Source organism: Otolemur garnettii, unplaced genomic scaffold, assembly GCF_000181295.1.
Source record: "Otolemur garnettii isolate 467f Iridium unplaced genomic scaffold, OtoGar3 scaffold00076, whole genome shotgun sequence".
In the NCBI taxonomy this organism is placed as follows: domain Eukaryota; kingdom Metazoa; phylum Chordata; class Mammalia; order Primates; family Galagidae; genus Otolemur; species Otolemur garnettii.
Genome location: NW_003852471.1, coordinates 4,341,594 through 4,364,818, shown reverse-complemented (window position 1 = coordinate 4,364,818; position 23,225 = coordinate 4,341,594). Strand labels below are relative to the sequence as shown.

Below are 23,225 nucleotides of genomic sequence, written 5' to 3'. Positions count from 1 at the left end.
TAAGAGAGTGTTTGGGGTGGAAGGGGGAAAGTACGGTGGCACATGCTGCTACAAAATTAAGAAAGATGAAGAACTAGCATATTTGTTAGAGTTAATAACATGGAAATCAATGGTGACTAAGTTAGAACTTTTTTGAAATGATGCTGCACTGTGTGAACCCAGGTTAGGGTGAACTAGGGATGTACGCAAGTGAGGAAATGAAGGCAGCAAGTCCGGGGAGTTTATTCAGTAAGACTGGCGAGGAAAAGCAGGGGCGCTCAGCCTGAGGGAAGGGGCAAGGAGGACGGAGGAATTACTATTGGAAAGAAAGGCCTCTGTGCAGTAAAAGAAGATGAAAATACTACAGGAAGAGGAAATGACAGGTAGCTCCAGGTGTCCGGCAGCCAGGGCACTGGTGCAAAAAGGGTGTTTGGCTGGAGTCACCTACGTTAGGGTTTTCTGGGCTGATACGATGGAAGGGTAATGCAGAATCGGATTTTACAAGTTGGCCAAAGGAATGACTGGCATAGAGAACGTGGAACCTAAGGTGGAGAGGAAAGAAAGTGGTAACAGAGACAGAGACGGCGGACAGAGGCATCACTATACTCAGAACTCAATGAAACTCAACGACTTGGATGAGGAGACTGTAAGCAAAGAGCAGAATGTCTAAATTAGTGATTCCAGATGTGGAGCCACTTTGGAAAGAACTTTCCACTTTTATCGTCTTTTCAGTTTACCTTAAAATCAGGCCAACAATCCATGAAGATTTCCCGTCGAGTTCTCCGTTCTGTTTCTGTGAACAGCTTCCCTAACGGTTCTGCCAGCTCGACCAACCTGTGTCTCTTGCTGACACTGGATGGCTTTTTGTACAACTGTTTTCTTCAGTCCAGCAAAATAAGGCTCACGATCTGGTGTGCCCTGTCCCAGAAGAGGCCTCCAATGACAGTGTCTTCACTCTGCTGTAGCTTGCTGTGGCCATATTTGTTTGGTTTCTACAACTAATCTAAACACTGATATTACAGAAAAGAAAAAGACAAAGAATTTAACCAGCTGTGTACACACTGTCATCCACTCTCTTTGTGTTTGCTTACCCATATGTAAGATAGACATAACAGGAGAGTCACTCATTCTCCAATTTAAAAATTATTCCCACTGAAAAATATGAAATTAATATGTAAGGAATGTGAAAAAGAAACAAATCAGACACTTTTTTGAAGTGTAGCACTTTGGGAGGTCAAGGCAGAAGGATCACTTGAGGCCAGGAGTTCAAGACCAGCCTGGACAAGAAAGTGAGACTCCCATCTTTACAAAAAGATAAAAGATAAAAAACACTTATCCGGGCATAGCAGAGAGCAATGGAGGCTGAGATAGGAGGATTGCTTGAGCACAGGAGTAGGAGGCTGCAATGAGCTATAATCATGCCACTGAACTCTGGCCTAACCCACAGAGCAAGACCCTGTCTCTTAAAACAAATTAAATCCTTCTATTTCTAAGCTAAAATCATATGATATGACTTGTTTGTTCAGGACCGCTGGTAAGCGAGGCAGTAAGGAGGTAGTGGAGGGATGAGGTTCAGGCTAACAGAAAGACAAGCCAGGACTGTTTTCTTCGGAACAGTTTTGCTGCTTCCTTGATGAATAACAGCAGAGTCCAGCATTAGAGGGGGTGGCCACCTTTGGGTATTAATACTGGCCTCAGATCCACAGAGAGTGGAAGTTCTCACAAGGCCTACTTACTCTCCTGAATTATCTCCCTTAGACATCTCGGGGGTTTCTTCTAGTGTTAAGTCAGCCTTGCTTAAACAATAAACAAAAACCTACCTATCCAACCCATGCTCCTCTCCTACTCCTACAATAAGGCCACCTATGAGTATAAACATCCTCCGAGCTCAGGTTAAAGTATTTTACAGGAATGCTGAACTTAACTTTTGTTCCTTGAGGCTGACAAACTATATTTGGTTTTTTGGTTTTTCTCCAGCACCTCCCTTTCTTTTTCTACCTAAGTCATTAATTTTATTATGCCCTTTTAAATCACCCCATATCCTTTTTGTGAAGAAAAGGGCTATAATAAATAGAAGTAATAATTAAGTTCTAAAGTCCTGCTTTCACAAAATCTATATTCCACAAAGCAGAAAAATAGGCTATGACCCTAATCAAAGTTGGGCTACGCATTTTAAAATACCAATTAAACTGAAATTAATTATGCAATAGCTAAGAGAATGATATGTCCTAGACCGAAGCACTTCCCTTGCAAAATCAGTCAATGTTTAGATACCCAAGATAGGTGGGAATGTGATACCTACAGGGAGAAACTGTATGCTATTAACCTTAGTTAACAAACATGGAAAGAGAAAAGAGGAAGGTGAGAGAGTGAAAGGAAACGGAATTTCAGGTACCCTATCCCTGTAAAATATCTTTTTCTCTGACCATTTTGCAGATGAAGAAACCAAGGCACAGAAAGATTAAGAGACAAGGTCATGAAACTAAGTAACAGCAGAGCTTATATTGTCGGGGGTGTCCAGCCTTTTTTCTTTTCTGCTCTACATTGGAAGAATGAGAATTGTCTTAGGGAACACATTAAATACACAAACACTAATGAAGGCAGATGAACAAAAGAAAAGGTCTGTGCATGCTTTTCTGCAATACCATTCACCACGGATAAGCAGAACAGTCCTCAGATAATCTGCATGTGGCTCCACGGGCCGCAGGTTGGATACTCTGGATCACACATTGCTTCCCTTCTAATTCGTCCTTATAATTCCCACCTGGATTTAGCCCAGTAAAAATTGTATTTTATTTGTTATAATTTTAAATAACTTCAAGGAAGGGAAATTCAAGGTAGAAAGACGAATAGAAAGAATGACAAATGATTGGGCCTAAAACTCTACACTGCTAATTAGAAAGCTTGGGGATGGGTTGGGGGAGGGGAGAATATCTTTAAAAAAACAAAGCAGGAAAAAATGTACCTTATTTTGGTAACCATGTTGCTATAGCAACATCACAACGATACATAAAAGGCCTTTCAAAATGATGCTGGTAATAAAAGATATACATGTATATGTAGGTCTATCAGTATTGTTGAATAAATATCATTCTGTATATTCTTGCCAGATCTAGTAACGAGAAAAACTGAGTAAACATTTCTACCAATCATAAAAATACTTATCAACTTCTCGTTATTGTTTGCACGTGTCCACAGAAGAGAAGGAATAAAGGAAAACAGGACAGTCTACACCTAAGGACTTTGGACTAGAATACAACCTAGTGCTGGTGTGGGAGAAAAATGAAAAGATAACAAAGGATTAGCTGGTCTTAGAACTATGTGGCATGAATTTTAGTTTCCTTGAAGTTCAAGTAATGGAAAGCGCAGATATAAATTCATATCTACAATCTAAAGAATGTGATGTAAACCTCTAGGTTTAATTATTTGTTAATGACCCTCCATCTTTTGGTGCCATTTTAGCAGCCTGAAAAAGAATCAACGCATTTCTACCATGGTATTTAACCTTCTCCCCCCTCACTTCCTATATTCATATGCCCAACCACACTTGAATCAGTAACAGTTCTCATTTTACTGCTGGGATTTCCACCTTTCCACAAAGCTTTGATTCAAAGGTGAATCAAGATCTCAGGAGAGATACAAGGGTTTGAGAAGGACTCAGAAATTTGAAATGGTTCCTAGGAAGTAAGGTCCACTCCAATGAGAACTAAAGTTCTACATCAGTTTGCTGTTCAACATAGTCTTTATTTTTCAAAATTCAATTGTCCTGATCATTTTTAACATATACGCCCTTACACGACTTCCATGAACACATGAGTGCTGCAAAAGTAGAAAAGCAGAAGCCTGTACGAGACGTGAACTAAACACCTTCAAGGGAGTCCTTGGTTTCATTTCTTTCCCTTAGATACTATTTTTTTTTTCCTCTCAAGGAACTAAAATAAGCAAAGATATGCTATATTCTGGAAAAACATGTAATGATCCAGTGAGGCAGACCCTGCTAGTATCTGTTTCTCGTTCTTCTTCTAACAGAAGCTAACATTGTCTCGAGGAGCAATGAGCCAACATCCTGCCGCCATGGCCAATGGCACATAGTGAAGCCTTCTGGAAAAGTTCTTAATTTCCTAAGACAGGCACTTTCCCGTATTCCTCCTTCATATTCCTACTTAGAAATTGGATAGGATGTCTGGTGGTGCAGAAGACAGGTTGAAATAATGAAGAGACCAGCATGAGACTGAAGGCTGCTCACTGAGGAAGACAGAGTGAGAGATGGGAGAGGGAGACACTGCTGAGCTGCTTCTAGCCTTTCTTGCTGCTTCAAGAAATGAACCTTTGTCCATTTAAGCCACTTGCTGTGGAACGCATTCCTCACTAATAGGACCATCCAGCTGGAGGTAGGTTTGGAGGAAGAAGATAATGACTAACAACATCTGCTTTGTTTGCCACTTCACCCTGTACCCCAAACAGGTATGCTTAGTCCCTCCAACTCTCTCCATTCATAAAGTCAGATACACTCTCTGTATTAATTTGGTCCTAATTAATTGTGAACTCAATCAGGCTCTTTAGATCTTTGGTGTCTACCTCTGGTAGCCCATTCCTTAGGCTGCCTGTTCTAGACTTGACTTATCTAGCTCCCCCAACCTGATAACTGCCAACTGTGATGAAGAGAATTCTTAAGTTCTGTGCCTTATGGACAGCCCTCTCTGACTGTGGCTTAACTCTTGACATGACAGTGTCTAATGGTATGAGAGAAAAGAAATTAAAAGGCATGTAGAGATTCATTTATATAACTAGTAACTTCTATAAGCTACTGACATTTGTGGGAATTTAACCAATTATTTTTTTTAAATATTCTAATTTACTCAAAGAAATATTTGACTAAAAATGTCAACCCAAGGATTCCACCAAGATGGAGTAGTTCTACTGTTCCCAGATCTTATAATTAAAAAAAAAAAAAACCCAGATGTAATAAAACAAAAAGCATGGGAAGACTCTAAAAGGAGAAAAGCCAAAGACACATGGCCCAAGGGCCTTGGGTCTTGAGAAATACCAAAGCGTGAAGTCCCTAAGTTTCTTTATTACTTTTTTATATACCTGACAAGATACTATAGAAGTCTCCAACCCAGAAACACCAATAAACACAGACAAAAAAGAGCTCCAAGAGAAAGAGGAAAGGGGTGGGGTCTTGGTATGTGACACACTTTTGGGGGGCAAGACATAATTGTAAGAGGGACTTTACCTAACAAATGTAATCAATGTAACCTGGTTTCTTATACCCTCAATGAATCCCCAACAATAAAAACAAACAAAAAAAAGAGCTCCAAGAAAAATCTGATCTACTACTAGTTGACCAAGAAAAGGGTGACTGAACAACAGAAAACATTCTTGGCAATACTTCCCCGATTTCAGCCAAATACCAATTGAAAAGCCATACCTCCCACCCTACAGTTTCAGTGGGACTTAAATGGGGAATTATCTCCCATACCCCCCCTCCACCCCTGTTAACACTCAATTACCCCCACTGTTAATGTCAGTGGGGATGAACTGGAAGCTGATCTTTCAATCCCTTCTTATAGACGTGAGGTTCTGATTTTCCTCCAAGGTAGTACCAGTGGGCCAGTGGGGAGTTGAGCCTCCACTCCTACCCTGCATTGACACTGAACAGGTGGTGCAAGTTGGTGAAAGGAAAGCCTACACTTTCCTTCCACCCCTGGTGTCACTGAGGCCCACGGGGAACTAAACTTCCATACAAACCTGAATGAGGCAGTGAAACCAGGAGCACTCCTATTCCAAGCCCCACCCCATCTTCCAAGGCCAGCATGTCTCAGTAGAAAGCTTCCAGCACCACACAGCATCACTGAGGTGGTGTGGACACTCTGCTTCTCCAACTCCAACAAGCAGGGAGTTAAGCCTCCACTTCCAGCTAGCATCAGCAAGGCAGGCTAATGAAGTGGTTGGAGGCAGGGCTAGTGGCACTCAGCTTTACCTCTCCTGTTCTTTGTATGAGCAGAGCATGGAGGAAAGCCAAGCTTCTGTTCCTACCTTCCTCAGCAACAAAGTGCTGTAACTCAGCCCCCTGACTCTCTGTTTCCTTGTGACAATAAGTTTAGCAACAAAGAGCTGATCTTACTTCCCATACAGAGACATGGGCAGTACAAATTAATGACTTACTTTTGCTGGAAAAGAATGAGTGATCCAAGGCAGTGTGAGTCTGGGCCCCATTTTCCCTGGAGTGGAGTCAGTGGGCCCAGTGAGTAGCTGAACATGTGTGCTACATTAGTTAAACCTCTCCAGAGAAACAGAATTGACAGGATATGTAGAGATGCATGGAAACCAAGAAGTCCCATGTTCTGCCATCTGCAAGCTGAAGGCCGAGGAAAGCCAGTGGTGTAGTTCCAGCCCACCCCCAAAGGCCTGAGAATTAGGGGAGCCAATGGTACACAAGTAAGGCCCAGTTCAAATCTGAAGGCCCTGAGAATTAGAAGCACTAGTGTCTGAGGGCAGGAGAAGATGAGCACCCAAGTTGAAGAACAGAGAGCAAATTTACCCTTCTTCCTTTCAGCTCTTTTCAGGCCCACAACAGATTGCATAAGGCAATCTGCTTTACTCAGTCTACCAATTCAAAGGCTAATCTCCTCTAGAAACACCCTCACAGAACTCAGAAATAACGTTTTTACTAGTTACCTTATCTGAGCATCCCTTAGCCCAGTTAAATTGAAACAAAAGTAACCATTACCTCTAGCCACCTTGCTATCACACTAAGCTTCAACGGCGGGAATGCTTACTTAAAAAGAAAGAAAGAAAAAATATATATATATATATATTTTCACACACTAAATAACCAGAATACAACTGGCATCACTTATCAAACCAGAATTAAGAAAACCACAAAATGAGAAAAGACAATCAACAGACCCAACATCAAGAGGATCCAGATGTTGGAGTTATCTGATAAGGATTATAAAGCAAACATCACCAAAATGCCCTTAAAAAGTAATTATGAATTGTCTTAAAACAAAAGAAAAAGTAAATACTCCCAAGAAAGAAATAGAAATTACAAAAAAGAAACAAAGAGAAATTATAGAATTAAAAATGCAATAACTGAAATTTTAAAATTCATTGGATGAAATAGCAGAAGGAAATAACAAAGGAGAGAATCAGTAAAATTTAAGATAAATCAACAGAATATACCCATTGTGAACAACAGGGAGAAAATAGGAAAACAAATTAACAGAGTTTCAGGGACCTGTTGGATAATTAACAAAAGAGCTAACAGTTATGAGATTCGAGTACAAAAAAGAAAGGGGGGGAGTAGGACTAAAGGGTATTCAAAGACATAACGGCTAAAAACGTCCTAAATATGGCAAGAGACATAAATCTAAGATCTAATAAGCTCTTTTCTTTTCTAGAATAGGAAAGATTCAAAGAAGATAAACCCAAAGACAATCATTCCCAGACACATCACAATTAAATTATAGATTGTGACTAATTCTCTATCTATACAATAATACCCAGCCAGACAAACCACTAAGAAACTTATACAAAGTGATATACTCAAAATCACTATAAAAATCAAGATATAATTCTAAAAAATGTTCAAGAAACCAACAGGAAAACTGAAAGCATACAGAGTATATTCTCTGACCCTCGTGGAATGAAACTAGCAATCAAAAAGAATAGTAAGTGAACATGAAAGATGTTACCATCTTAAATTTTACAACTTAGAAGGAATAGGACAATTGTTTGAAAACCACAAATTACCAAAGCTTAACCAAGACAGATAATATGAATGGTCTTATAACCATTAAAAACACTGCATTTTATAATAAACAGCTTTCAAAAGTGGAAATTTCCAAGCTCACATGGTTTCACTGAAGAATTCTACTAAGCATTTAAAAATGAATTAACATCAATTTTAGATCATTTCTTCTAGAAAACAAGAGGAGGCACTACTTTCCAACTCAATTTATGAGACAAGTATTATCTTAATACCAAAGCCAGATACCAATATCTCTACTAATTTAAATACAGAATCCTTCAACAAAATATTAGAAAATCAAATCCAGAAATATATACAAATGAATTTATTCTAAGTATGCAAGGCTGGTTCAACATTTTAAAATTAATATATTCCACCATATCCATGAGATTAAGAAGAAAAATCACATGATTGTATCAAAGGACACAAAGGCAACACTATTTAGCAAAAGGCAACACTCATGACAAAAACTCTCAGCAAACTAAGAATAGAGAGGAACTTCCTGAACTTGCAAAAAAACCTACAATTGACATCGTACTTAATGTAATAAAAGACTGATTTCTGGCAAAAATAAGGAATAAAGTAAGAATGTCCATTCTCACTATACTTATTCAACATATTATTGCAAGTTTTATCCACTGTGACAAGGCAAGAAAAAGAAATAAAATGAAAAGGAAGGAAGAAAACTATTCATATTTGGTGAACATAATTGTTCAGAAAATCCAAAAGAGTCAGCAAAAATACCCCTAAAACTAATAAATGAATTCAGCAAGGCCACAGGACATAACATAAACAACAAAAACCAGCTGCATTTCTACATATTAACATGTGTTTTCATGAACACATGAAAACCAATATTAAAAACACAATACCATGTACAATCTTTTCCAGAGAAAACTTAACACTTATGTATAAATTGACAAAACATGTACAAGGTCTATCTACTGATAATTAGAAAATTCTGATGAAAGATACCAAAGAAGATCTATAACTTGAGAGAGATGTCGTGGGCATGAACTGGAAGACTCAACCTAGTAACAATGTCAGTTCTCTAATTATATACAGGTTTAATGAATTTCATTATCAAAATCCCAGTTAGATGTGTTGTAGACATAAACAAGCTTATTCTAAATTTTACAAGGAGAGGTAAAGGAACTAGAGATAAAATAATCTTACAAAAGAATAAAATGAGGGCAGCGCCTGTGGCTCAAAGGAGTAAGGCAATGGCCCCATATACTGAAGGTGGTGGGTTCAAACCCAGCCCCAGCCAAAAATTGCAAAAAAGAATAAAATGAGAATAATCACTCTACCTTTAATATTAAGGCCAACTATATAGGTAAAATGTTAAAAGCTGTGTAGTATTGATGGAAGGAGAGAGACATACATATCAATGGAACGAAATAGAGAAATGAAAATAAGTTCACATAAATTATACCAAATTAATTTTTGACAGTTGTGTAAAAGCAATTCAATGGAGGAGAAGTAGAATTTTAATGAATGGTCCTAGAGTACTTACACAACTATAGGCAAAAAAATGTACATTTCAAAATAGGTAGGAGAGAATAATTTGAACGTTCCTACCATAAAATTAAATATTTATGGTGATGGATGTCTCTACTTCCCTGATATGAATATATAAATGTTATCAAATGATCCCATGTACCCTGATAATATGTACATTTAATACTTATCAATGAAAAAAAATTTAATGAACCTCAAATGAAGTCTTAGACCTCATTAAAAAATTAACTCCAATGAATCACAGTCTTAAATGTAAGACATAAAGTATAAAACTTTTAGAAAAAGTGTAAAAGGAAACCTTTAGGGTCTACGTCTATGCAAAGAGTTCTTAAACTTGGTAACAAAAATATGAACCATCAAAAGGAAACTGAAAAATTGAACTTCATGAAAAGAAAACCTTCTGTTTTGTAAGACCCTGTGAAGAACATGAAAAGACAAGCAACAGACTGGGAGAAAATATTTACAAATCACACATCAAAACAAACAAATATATATATATATATGCCAGGCATGGTGGCTCATGCCTGTAATCCCAGCACTTGGGAGGTAAGGCAGGTGGACTGCCTGAGCTCACAAGTTCAAGACCAGCCTGAGCCACAGTGAGACCTCCTCTCTAAAAATAGCTGGGCATTGGGCAGCGCCTGTGGCCCCATATACTGAGGATGATGGGTTCAAACCCGGCCCTGGCCAAACTGCAACAAAAAAATAGCTGCACAGTATGGCAGGTGCCTGTAGTCCCAGCTACTTGGGAGGCTGAGGCAAGAGAATTGCTTACACCCAGGAATTGGAGGTTGCTGTGAGCTGTGTGACATCACAGCACTCTACTGTGGGCAATAAAGTGAAACTCTGTCTCTACCGAAAAAATGAACAAATAAATAAATACCAGGCACTGTAGCAGGTACCTATAGTCCCAGGTACTTGGAGGCTGTGGCAAAAGAATCACATAAGCCCAAGAGTTTGAGGTTGTTATGAGCTATGACACCATGGCACTCTACCAAGGGTGACAAAGTGACACCCCCATCTCAAAGAAAAAAGAAGGAAACAAAGAAAGGAAAGAAAAAATTCTCGAAACACAGTAAAATAAAAAATCCAATTAGAAAATGGGCAAATGATATGAACAGATATTTCACCAAAGAGACAGGTAGCAAATAAGCAAATTATTACCAAGTGAATTGTTTCCCTCACAAAATTCGTATGTTGAAGCCCTAACCCCCAATGTGACTGCATTTGGAGAAGGTAATTAAGATCAAATGACAAGTGAGGTCATTAGTGGTGGGCCAAAATCCAACAAGAGGAGAGGAGAGGAGAGGAAACCAGAGATATCTCTCATCAGAAGAGGAAGGGAAACCAGAGATATATCTCTCTTCCCCTACCCCCACCCCTGGTCACACACAAAGGAGAGGTCACGTGTGGACAAAACAAGAAGACAACTGCCTACGAGCTGGGCAGAGAGGCCCTACAGATTATAAAGTCCCTGGTAACTCTAGTTATGCAGCCTTAAAAAAAGATGGAGACTTCACACCTCTTTTATGTTTACATGGATGGAGCTGGAACATATTCTTCTTAGTAAAGTTTCTCAAGAATGGCAGAAAAAGTATCCAATGTACTCAGTAGTTTTATGAAACCAATTTATAATTACTCACACTTTCTTATGAAAGATAGATCACAACTATAGCCCAGATGAAGGAGAGAGGAGGAGGGGGAGGTTTGATAGAGGGAGGGTAAATAGTGGGACCACACCTATGGAGCATATTGGAAGGGTACAAGTCAAATTTATGAAGAATAGAACATAAATAATTAAATAAATGAGGTGAAAGCTATGTTGATTAGTTTCATGTAAGCACTCCAAATGGTGTAAAAAATTAACACATTGTACCCCGCAAATGCATAAATGTATTCATGACCTATGTGTATATGACTTAATAAAAGGAAAAAATAAAAGACTTCCAAAGCCACCAAGAACTGTGGTAAAACACATTTTAGTTGTTTAAGCCACCCAGTGGGACTTTGTTATGGCAGCCCTAGTAGACTAACAAATGAAAGGATGTTTAACATCATTAGCCATCAGAGAAATGCAAGTTAAAACCACAGTGAAGTACCAATAGCAAATATTGGTGAGGATAAGGCGAAACTGGATGGCTCCTATATTGCTAATGAGAATGCAAAATGTTACAGACACTCTGGGACACTATTTGGAAATTTCTCATAAAACAATACACGCAACTCCTATCTAAGCCATCCCGTGCCCTCTCGGCGCTTACCCCAGAGAAACAAACATTTACATTCACACAAAAACCTACAAACACAAATCCTAGCAGCTTTACTTGTAATCATAAAAGAAAACTAAAAGCAACCCACATGCCCACCCATGAACTGTAAAGAAACTAAAAACCACCCATATGCCCTTCCCATGAATGGTTAAGGCAAACAGTTAAATAAAATGTGGCACCTTCGTACCATAGAATACTACTCGGCAATAGTGAGAAATGAAGCTACTGCTATGCACAAGCACTTGAATGACTCTTCGGGGAATTATGTGAACTGAAAAGTATATCCCAGGAGACTATATACTCTATGATTCTGTTTATATAACATTCTTGAAAGGGTAAAATTATAAAATGGTGGTCACCAGGGGTCAGGGGCAGGGGAAGGAGAGGGTTGGTTGTCACTACAAACAGGCAACGTGAGAAAGTTTCACTATGATGAACCATCCGATTTTGACCATATGATGTTAATATCCTGGTTGTGAAACTGAACTGTTTCATGAGTTGTTACCATTAGGGAAACCAGGTAAAGGATGTACAAGATCTTTATTCTTTCTTACAAATGCGTGGGAATCTACAATTACCTCAAAATTAAAAGGTAAAGTTAAAAAATTAATCCTAAACACAAATATTTCAGTCCAATAACTTGCCATTATGGCCTCCCAGTTTTCTAAAATAAACACCCTGCTGTGATCAGGGTGCCACTCTGTGATTACAAAAGGTATAATTTACCAGATATGTCGTTCTTGTCTGCTAGCGAGCGAGAACCATAAGTTTACACCCATAGCTGCAGTAAGCTGGACTTTATTAAAATTAAAAACTTATGTTCAGCAAGAGACAACATCAAGGGAATGAGAACACAAGCCACAGACTGAGAGAAAATGCAAATGCAAAAGACACATCTGATAAAGCCCTATTATCTAAAACACATCAAAAAACTCATAAAATTCGACAAAAAATAACCTGACTTAAAAAAATGGGCAAAATACCTGAACAACTTACCAAACAAGATACACAGATGGCAAGCATGTGAAAAGATGTTCAACATTATATATATCATTAGGGAGGTGCAAGTGAAAACAATGAGATACTACTATATTCCTATTAGAATGAGGAAAATCCATAATACTGAGGGCACTCAATGCTGGCAAGGATGTGGGGCAAGAAGAATTCTTACCCAAGCTGGTGAGGATGGATGCAAAATAGTACAGCCATCTTAGAAGACAGGTTGGCAGTTTCTCACAAAATTAAACATGATCTAGCAATCATGCTCCTTTGTATTTATCCAAATTAATTGAAAACATATTTACACACCAAAACCTGGACACAGATGTTATATCTGTATCTTCATGTCTGCTTTATTTATGATTACTAACACTTGGAAATAATTAAAACAATGGAATATATCATTCATCACTCAAAAGAAATGAGCTATCAAGTCATGAAAAGACATTAAGGAACCGCAAATGCCTATTGTGAAGTCAAAGAAGCCAATCTGAAAAGGCTACATACTATTTGATTTCCAACGGTATGATATTCTGAGAAGAGCACAACTAGGGTGACAGTAACAGACATGTGACAGCGTGGATAGTGGCCACCACATGTTAGTGGGGAGGCAAGGACATGGTGGAGCACAGAGGATCTTTGGGGCAGTGGAACTACTCTGTACTGTACAGTAATGGGTGCAGGTCATCATACATGCATTGTCAATCCCACAGACTGTGTTAACACTATGAGGATCATGTGTGCCCCTACTATCAACTATGTGCTTTGGGTGATAAGGAAGGGTCAATGTAGCTTGAACAATAATAGCAAATGCATCACTGGGGTGTGGGATGTCCCTGGTAGGGCAGGCTGTTGAGGGAGAAGGGACTAGGGTATGCTCTGCTCAAATTTGCTATGAACTTAAGACTCCTCTAAAAAATAAAGCTCATTCACTTTTTAAAAATTCATTATAAAACATTCATTAAGTGAAAACATACTATGATTTTAAAAATTGGTGTTAGAAAAATTAAAGTAGGTCAAAAAGATATTCTATGCTAACAAAATATATGAAATCCATTGGTGTGCTCAAGTGTCTGCAATTTCTTTAAATCATAGCCATATGGTAAATTTTCTATTTTGTTATGGTTCTTTCTCTCTCTTCTTTTTTTTTTTTTTTTTTTTTTTTGATGGGTATGCAGTGGGTGTTTCTTAGAAATGGCCAATTTCCAAGGTTATATTTTCTGTCCACAATGGAATAAAAAAGACATAAGTAAAAGCATAACAACAACAACAAAAAAAATCCATCCACTTAGAAATTTGAAAATATTCTTCTAAGTATTTCTTGGGGTAAAAGTGAAATAAAAACTAAACTTCCATCTTATTTAGAAGTAAATGAAAATGAAGTGCCAAAAAGGTTTGTTGTCAAAGCTTAATCACCACAGGCAAACTCGATGATTGCTTTAAAATGTCTTTATTAGAAAAAGTGACTAAAAACAAATCACCCAAGACTTTAACTTAAGTAAAAGGATAATAAACAAATGCAAATAAGGGCATATGTTAACTAAGTACAAAAAAACTGAAAATAAACATATTGATTAATTAAACCAAAATCTGGTTCTGAGGAGGCCAATAAAACAGACAAATCTGTATGTTTTCCTAGAAAAAACTTCTCTCTCTCTTCCTTTCTGTCTTGTCTCTTTTTCAATCAAACACAAATAATCAACCCAAGGAAACAGAAAGAAGGCCATAAGAGATATAGAGGAAAACTTTTAAATAAGAGTCTATTACCTAATACTAAATACCGAGAAATTTGAAATGCCAAGTGAAATGCGTAATTGTCTAGAAAAGCACCAATTTCCAAAAACTTACTCAAAAAAAGGTAACAATCCATAAATGACTAATAATTATAGAGGAAACATAATGAGTCATCAAAACTCTGCACCCCACAAAAAGACACAAGACTTTTTATGAAGAACTATCGAAGTTGCAGAACAGGTAACTTGTCTTATGCAAAATGTCTCGGACACACAAAAGATGGAGGTCCTCTTACCTTTCGATGAAAGACTGATGAAAGCCAGTCTTACACCATGAAAAAAGAAAACTGTAGCTCTCTCTTTTACACCTCTTCCCCCTCGCTCTTCTCTACTCTCTCTCTCTCTCTTCTCTTATCTCTCTCCCCTCTTTTCTCTCCTCCTCGGTGCTGCTTTGTAGCCTCCCTCCCCCCACCAATAAAGACCTTTTGTACAAGCAAAAAAAAAAAAAAAAGAAAGAAAAGAAAAGAAAACTGTAGGCCAAACTTACCTGTGAACATAGATGCAAATATCTATGTAAAATATTGGCAAACTGATCCGGCACTATATTAAAACATGCTGTTCATAAACTGTTTCACATATTACTAGAAGTAGAGGCAATATTTTGGGTATTACAGAGATACTTTTATTTTAATAAAGAAATGCTCCAAAATCCAAAACTTTTTGAGGAACAATATGACACTCTAAGGAAACACCCTTAGAGCATATCTCAGATTTCAAATTCTGGATTAGAGATGCTCAAAGGGCATGTATAGTACATATGCCACATTCTAAAACACAAAGAAAACCTAAAATTCAAAACATTTCTGGTCCCAAGTATTTTAGATAAATGATACTCAACTTAAAATTATATTTTTACTTTTTATGCTTCTATTGATGGCAAGTGATATTTTCTCACTTACTACATTCATTAAAATACATACATTTAAGGGAGTATTTATAGAAAACCAGTACAAAGTACTTAAAGCTATGGCAAGAATCATGAAGACAGTAAGCAAATACACAAAATTTAAGGAACCCTAAAATATATACCATGATCAAAGTGGCTTTTTACCAAATATGTAACTACAGCCTCATAATATAAAATCTATTAGTCTTTTCAACAGATTAAAGGAGAAAAATCTTCTGATCATCTCAGTAGAAGCTGGAAAAGCATTTATTAAAATTCAATAACAATTTCTGATTTAAGAAAAAAAAGACTTTAAAGAGCTAGGGAAAAGGGGGGAATTCCTTAAATTGATAAAAAGTATCTTTAAGAAACCTATAGCAATGGCCAGGCGCAGTGGCTCACGCCTGTAATCCTAGCACTCTGGAAAGTCAAGGTGGGTGGATTGCCTGAGCTCACACATTCCTTGCCAGCCTGAGCCAGAGTGAGATCTCATTTCTAAAAATAGCCAGGCATTGTGGTGCGTACCTGTAGTCCCAGCTACTTGGGAGGCTGAGGCAAGAGAATCACTTGAGCCCAAGAATTTGAGGTTCCTGTGAGATATGACACCACGGCACTCTACTGAGAGTGACAATTCTGCCCAGGGTGACAAACTGAGACTGTCTTAAAAAGAAAGAAAGAAACCTGTAGGGAACATTCTATTTAACGTATTGGACCAATTCACATTAAATTAGAAATAAGGACAAAGATTTACTCTATAAATTTGCTATTCAACATTGTTCTATAGGTCCAATACAACTTAATAAGGTGGGGGGAAGTTATAACTATTGGGAATAAAAAGATAAGACATTTTCTGTTTGAGTATGATGTATCAGTTTTATAGGTACATGTGTATTATGAATCTATTTTTTTTATTTTTTATTTTTATTTATTTATTTATTTATTTTTTTTTTTTTTTGAGACAGAGCCTCAAGCTGTCCCCCTGGGTAGAGTGCCGTGGCATTACAGCTCACAGCAACCTCCAACTCCTGGTCTCAAGCGAGTCTCCTGCCTCCGCCTCCCAAGTAGCTGGGACTACAGGCGCCTGCCACAACGCCCGGCTATTTTTTGGTTGCAGCCGTCATTGTTGTTTTGGCGGGTCTGGGCTGGGGATTCGAACCTGCCACCTTAGGTGTACGTGGCTGGCGCCTTAGCCGGTTGAGCCACAGGTGCCGAGCCTGTATTATGAATCTACATAGTAGATATTGAAGAGACTCAAGTGAAAAGCATACACAACTAATAAAAGAACTTAATAAGGAAGCTAGATCAAAATCAGTATACAGAATGCTAGATCAAAATCAATATACAAAAATTAATAGCATTCAGAAAACTTAGAAAATGCAATGAAGAAAAAGATTCAATCCCCAACTAATTTCTAGAGATACAACTAATATAGAATGTGTAAGAAAATCATAAAATCTTATTAAGGGATTTAAAAGACATCTGAATATATGAGGGGAAAATACTGGGTTGAAAGACAATTTATTATAAATTATCAAAATTTTAAATTGGCGTTTACTTGCTTTTAGCAATTTCACTTCTGGGAGTTTTTCCTATTTAAAAACATGTTCACAAGACTACACATATAAATATTATAGGTAATAACAAGAATTGTAAATAATATAAATGTTGAAAAGAAAAATGATTATGTAAATTATGGCATATGCTTAGTAAGGAAAACGTTCTGCAGTTTTGTTTTGTTTTTCATGAAAAAATTTGATGTTTAGTTTGTTGCAAATACAACTCTAACAAGCATTTTGTTTTTGGTGTTGTTGTGCAGTTAGGAACAAGGTCGATTTACATGCACTAACATGGAACAATTTCCAAAATATTTATATATAATTAAGTGGCAAACATAAGTCACAGAACAATATATTTAACATATTGCTTATGTTAAAAACTAGCCTATTAAAAGATAAAGATATAAAACTGCATATAGGAAGTTTTAATATATGTATAAGGAAACCTATATATATATTAAATGTAAAGGCACAACGAAAGATCTAGCAAGATGTATACCAAACTCTTAAAAGTGGCGTTAGTAAGAAGACGATCAGCAGGGTTGAAAGGGACTTTCTTATCTTTTATTCTATACACTTCTTTTACTTCACATGTTTCTCATTACTTGTACAATACAACATCTTATTAAAGAAAGTAAAGGGTGAATAACACCAAACAAAAGAATCCCTGACAGGCAAACATCTTCAAAATTTGAAACTTTAAACAATACTACAAATTTTAAAATTTTTCCAGGCAAAAATTATAAAATTTTTTTTAGTATTCAGATGAAACTGAAGAAACTATGACAATGAAATTTTCTGGGAAAAGGACTAAGAAGTATCAGAGTCAACTGGCAAATGATATAAATATATACCTTTTTTAAAAATTAATAAAAGTAATTTTAAGAGGTTTAAGAAAGTTCCAACTTTTTATATGATATTCATTGAATTCATTACCTCAAGGCTTACTAACATTAACTGTTGATATGTTAAATTGAGAAATTTCATTCATAGGAAAAAAGAAAAACCATAAAATAACAGCAAAACCTGCCTGAATAAGCTTACAGATAAAGTCTCTTTAGTTAGACTAAGTTGCTGGTTAGATCCTAAAGCTTTAGGAACCCATTCTTTACATTTTACTACTATTTCAATCATTTAAAAACATTCACTCCACTAATTTTAATGTCTTGGAATCCTTTTCAAAACATGAAAGATTTATTCTATAAATCTAAATTCAAGGCCATTTAAAAATAAATGTTAGTGGCTGGGTATGTGGTATGGTAGCTTATGCCTGTAATCCTAGCATTTTGGGATGGTGAGAGGAGGATCACTTGAAACCAGGAGTTTGAGACCTGCCAGAGCATGATAGCAAGACCCCATCTCTACAAAAAAATTGGCCAGGTGTGGTGGCATGGCCTGTAGTCCCAGCTACTTGAGAAGGTAGGAAGATAGCTTGAGCCCAAGAGCTTGACATCGCAGTGAGCTATGATCACACCACTGCACTCTAGTCTGGGCAAGAAGAACAAGACCTTGTCTTTAGAAAAAAAAAAAAATGTTAAGTACCAAGAACTACCAAATTAGGCTGGGCATGGTAGTTCACAGCTGTAATCCCAGCACTTTGGAAGGCTGAGACAGAAGGATTGCTTGGGCCCAGGAGTTCAAAGTTACTGTGAATTACAATCATTACCATCAGGCCACGTTATTCCAGCCTGGGTAACAGAGTAAGAACTTATCTCTTAAAAAAAAAAAAAGAACCCCAAAATTCACTTGATTTGGATTACATAAATCTTTCTTTCATAAGTAAGATATCTGGGGAAAAAACTGGATCCATGTCAATTTATAGTTGCTGAATTAATTGGTTTCTAATTCTTTAGATAGTAAATTAATAATTATGTTTAGTAATTATTAATGTAGTTAATGAACAAAATGAACAAATGAAAAAATGTATTCAAGGGTGGATTATATCTGATATAGAGAAATTCTAGAAAAATATTCAATGTCTATTTTCGGCAGTTTTCTTTCAAACTAAATACATGATAGTAAAGAAAACATACTCAACCTTTCTGTTTTGGATTCACTCTCAATTTTGTACTGTTCAAAATCTTGGCTGAGAGACTGTAGTTTTTCTTGAAGTATCTTTTCACGTTCTACACTTCCTTGATAAAACGCCATCTTTTTTTCCATTGCTTTCACTTTTTCTTCCATTGCTTTAAATTCATGAAGAATTAGATAGCTGACTCCACAGTACTTACAAACTGTTTCTTCAGGTGACATCTAGGAAATAACAATATATACTCCTATTAATAAAATGATTATTTTTAAATCTGAAAAATAAAGTTCAACAGAAGATATTATTAGAACCATGCTGGTCAACTGAAGTAAACATATAGTGTGCTATACCATGGAGTGATCATTATGACGTTCCCCACATCTGATAAAATTTTTTAAAACCGGCATATTGTCTCTGACACAAAATCTTAGAATTAGAAGAGAGTCTTTTGGAGTAATTCTTTCTCCATGGTATCTTTAAGAAGGATTTACTCCTACAATGTTTTCCATACAATAAAACTTAAAATGGTAAAAACACCTTTATAATTTTTGTTTTCCGTGAAGTAGGAGGAAATCTCTGGCCCTTCTTTCATTGTCAACTGTCTGTGATCCTGGAGATGCCTCTTGGCTTTTTCAGATCTTACTCCCCTCGTTTGTAAAATTATTGCATTGGACCAAACAAACTCTAAGTTCCTGTTCAGTTTCATCATTTTATGACTTTTATAGAATGTAACACTTTGTCATAACATAAACAGAAAAAGTACTTTGAACCTAATCTCCCTATATCAATTCTTTTCTCTTAACAGGTCTGGTTATACCCATTCCATAGATTTTTTTTTAAACCTAAGACTACTGAAGTTAAATAATCAGCTGATATGCAGAGAAATTTAGACTAAAACCCAGGTCTATTTAAAACCTATGCCTTTAACCATTTGTATTATATTTATCTATCACGTATGTGTCAGCTAAATCTTATTTCCTTCAGTGAAAGTATTCTTTGAATTAGGCAAGTATATGGGCAGTGAAAAATGAAATTTCAGCACAATCAAGAAAGATAATTCTATTTTCTTTCTCATGTATAAATATTCCTCAAGAAGACTCTGCTTGCTTTTTTATTCACAAAGGATAAGGGACAGCTTCATAAAATACTTGCTCCAGCACTAAATTGAAATCAACTCTTGGATATGAGAGGAACATCCATTCTTTTTTTTTTTTGTGAGACAGAGCTTCAAGCTATCCCCTTGGGTAGAGTGCTGTGGCATCATAGCTCACAGCAACCTTCAACTCCTGGGCTCAAGCAAGTCTCCTGCCTCAGCTTCCCAAGTAGCTGGGACCACTGGTGCCCACCACAATGCCCAGCTATTTTTTGATTGCAGCCATCATTGTTGTTTTGGCGGGACCGGGCTGGATTCGAACCCACCACCTTAGGTGTATGTGGCTGGCGCCTTAGCCACTTGAGCCACAGGTGCTGAGTTGGAACATTCATTCTTAATGCTGTCTCCCTTGAGACTGTAAAATCTGCTCCTGTAACTAAGAGTGGGTGCCACCATACCTGCCCCTCAATGCTATTACACAAATATTGACTGGAAGAAATGACAAATTTTTATAAAGTAAAATTTGGCTCATTTAAATTTAATACTAAAAATTCTAAATTAAAAACCATTAATACAATACCGTGGGATATAGATGAATGACTACATCAATCTAATTGCCACTAATATCAAATTTATAGCTTCGTAAGGCACAATGTGTAGAAAAAATCATAAAGATAATCTCGTTCAAGCTCTAGAGGGGTTCATTGAGTCTATTCCAGCCCAGATACGTTGTTTAGCCTCCATTTTAACATCCCCAACGGTGGGAAACTACCTTTTAAACTACTTTCATCTTCTGCCACTTTTGCCTCTTAGTAAATTTCTTCTCATGCTCATCCCAAATCTGCCTCCCTGGAACATCCATTGATCCTATTCTTCCTACTAACCATGTGGACCGACCCCAGGCCTCTTTCACACACAAGTCTTTTTAATATTTAGAGGCAGCCACCAGGACCAATCCGCATCTTCTCTTCTCTAGGTCAACACCTCTAATCCCTTCAGCTAAATTTCTTCCTCATTCTAGATTTCTCTGAACTAGTTCCAGTGTTAAGTATGTTTCAAAGTATGGTACCTAGAATTGAATAATTCAGCTTAGTTGGTCTCACTAAAACAAAGAAGAGAGGACTCAAACTTCTCACATTCTATCTCATTAGTAATATCTGCTAATGCAAACTTAGACCATATTGGTCTTTTGTATTGTGAGCAATTACATGCTGCTATTATGTACTGTAGCTGGCTTTTATATTATATTAAAAAATACTGCAGTGAAACTCATGTCCTATTGTACTGAACATACTAAGCATTTCCTTTTCACCTATGTCCTCCTTTTAAAGAATCCACTTACCAGAACCCTGGCTGCGGTGTTTGGTACCTAAGATTCTCTCCTTATCTATCTGAGTCATGGCTGATTAGAATTGAATATTGGATACAGAAGCACCAAGCACTAAATGAGGATGATGCAACCAGACCTATAAATGTTGATAATCTAGGCATTTAGGTCGCCTTCTTGGCAGTCATAAGAGAGAAGGGTCATGCGCAAGATACACAGTAAGCCACATTGCCCACTGAGAAAGAAGGAGCACACACACAGAGGGAAGCTGAGACAAAGACGGTGTGGCTATGGAGAGAGAGAACACGGAATCAGTCACTGTCTCCTACCTGACGACCTCTAGTCACCTCAGTCCTTCTGGAGATCTAGCTGCCCTGATTGTCCTTTGGGATCCATGCCCACCCTTCCTCTATTAGTTTCCTCTTCTTCCTTAAGCTACCTATTCCTTGCAACCAATACTTCCCATTCTATTATGTGAGGATTTGGCTTTTCAGATCCAAGTACAGAACTGTAAGTGTAAAGGTAAATATGTATCCTATATTATCTTAGACATACATGTGTGTGTGTGTTTATAAATATAAAGAGAAAGACTATCTATCTATCTATCTATCTATCTGTATTAGGCTAAGTCTTTAGCTATTACCTTTTGTATCCAGGAAATTCTAAGCTGTGTTTTTGCAAATTTGATCCTTTTAAGTCATTTCACCCATTTACTCATTGATTTTAAAACGTTTAATATGACACAATGGAGAACAGACCTCCACAGCATGTCATGTCACCTTGGTTGATATGAATCCTTTACTTAGTACATTTCAGGTATAACCCCTCATCTTGTCATTAAACTATCCAATTATCTTTGCAAATAACCTATGTTTATTGATACTGTCTTCAGGAATATTAATTCAAACTTTGTCAAAATCCTTCATAAAGTCCACATATTCTATGCCTAATCAGTTTCTGGATCTAGTAACCCTCTACAAAATGAAATGGCAAGGCCTATGCTACCTCTTAGTGAACGTAAAATTGGTCCAAGGCTTACTGTTTTCTCTAATATATCCTCACAAATCACCCTTTAATAATATATTCTAAAATCTTGTCAAGAATTGAAATAAAGATCACAGCTTGCAATTTACGGGCATTTTATACGTGTACACAGAATGACTTTTTTACTTTATCCACTTACTTTCTACATTTCCTCAAAGATAATCAAGAGTGGGATCTGCAATCCCATTCAAAGATATGATCAGCTCCCAGAAATATAATTTATTCAAAGCAAGAGACCAGAACTAATTTAGAGCAGATGGATATTTTCTTAAAATCTTTTTGCCCATCTTGAGTATATAATTTATTCTAAGATATTACAGCTTTTACACATATTTCTTACTCTAAGATATTTTCATCCTTAACCTTTGCTTATTAATCACAATTTTATACCTTCTGGCAAAGTATGCTATCCTTATTCTAGAGAAAACTCCTGATAAATATATTTGTAACCTAATGCACAAAAGAGAAAGAGTATAAACTCCACGTTGTCAAAGCTATTAGAATGTTATTTCATCATAGAAGTTAAGGGAGGAAAAGCTGAAATAGGAGAATGATACATTTTAGAGAATAGGCCTTCTAAAAGTTCAGCAAAGAAAGAGGAAGTATAATATTCTTTGTGATCTAGCAAACAAGATAACAAAATTATAAAATAATAGGTCCACAGTGCCCACTTTGGCAGCAGATATACTAAAATTGGAACAATACAGAGAAGATCAGCATAGCCCCTGCACAAGGATGACACACAAATTTGTGAAGCCTTCCATATTTTTATATAAATGTCTTAACACAATAACTAAGAAAATGCCATGAAGGCTATGTTAACCAGTTTGGTCAAAATATTTCAAATGGTATATAAAACCAGCACACTGTACCCCATGACTGCATTAATGTACACAGCTGTGATTTAATAAATAAATAAATAAACAATAGGTCCACAAGGGCTATCTCTTGACTTCACCTAATACAATCTGA

The 23,225-nt window shown here is 36.8% G+C and overlaps 1 protein-coding gene and 1 non-coding gene across 2 annotated transcripts in view; one reads left to right on the top strand and one right to left on the bottom strand.

Moving 5' to 3' along the window:
* Nucleotides 1-19,013, bottom strand: part of LEKR1 (leucine, glutamate and lysine rich 1) — a 153,190-nt gene extending 134,177 nt beyond the window's left edge. Inside the window, exon 1 of the mRNA XM_012807808.1 lies at nucleotides 18,799-19,013. Coding sequence (XP_012663262.1) covers nucleotides 18,799-19,013 — 215 coding nt within the window. The remainder of the gene's footprint in view (nucleotides 1-18,798) is intronic.
* Nucleotides 19,014-22,920: 3,907 nt separating this feature from the next.
* On the top strand, nucleotides 22,921-23,023 carry LOC111726718. Its single transcript, XR_002774428.1, has one exon. It is a non-coding gene; the product is annotated as a U6 spliceosomal RNA (small nuclear RNA).
* The last annotated feature ends 202 nt before the right edge of the window (nucleotides 23,024-23,225 follow it).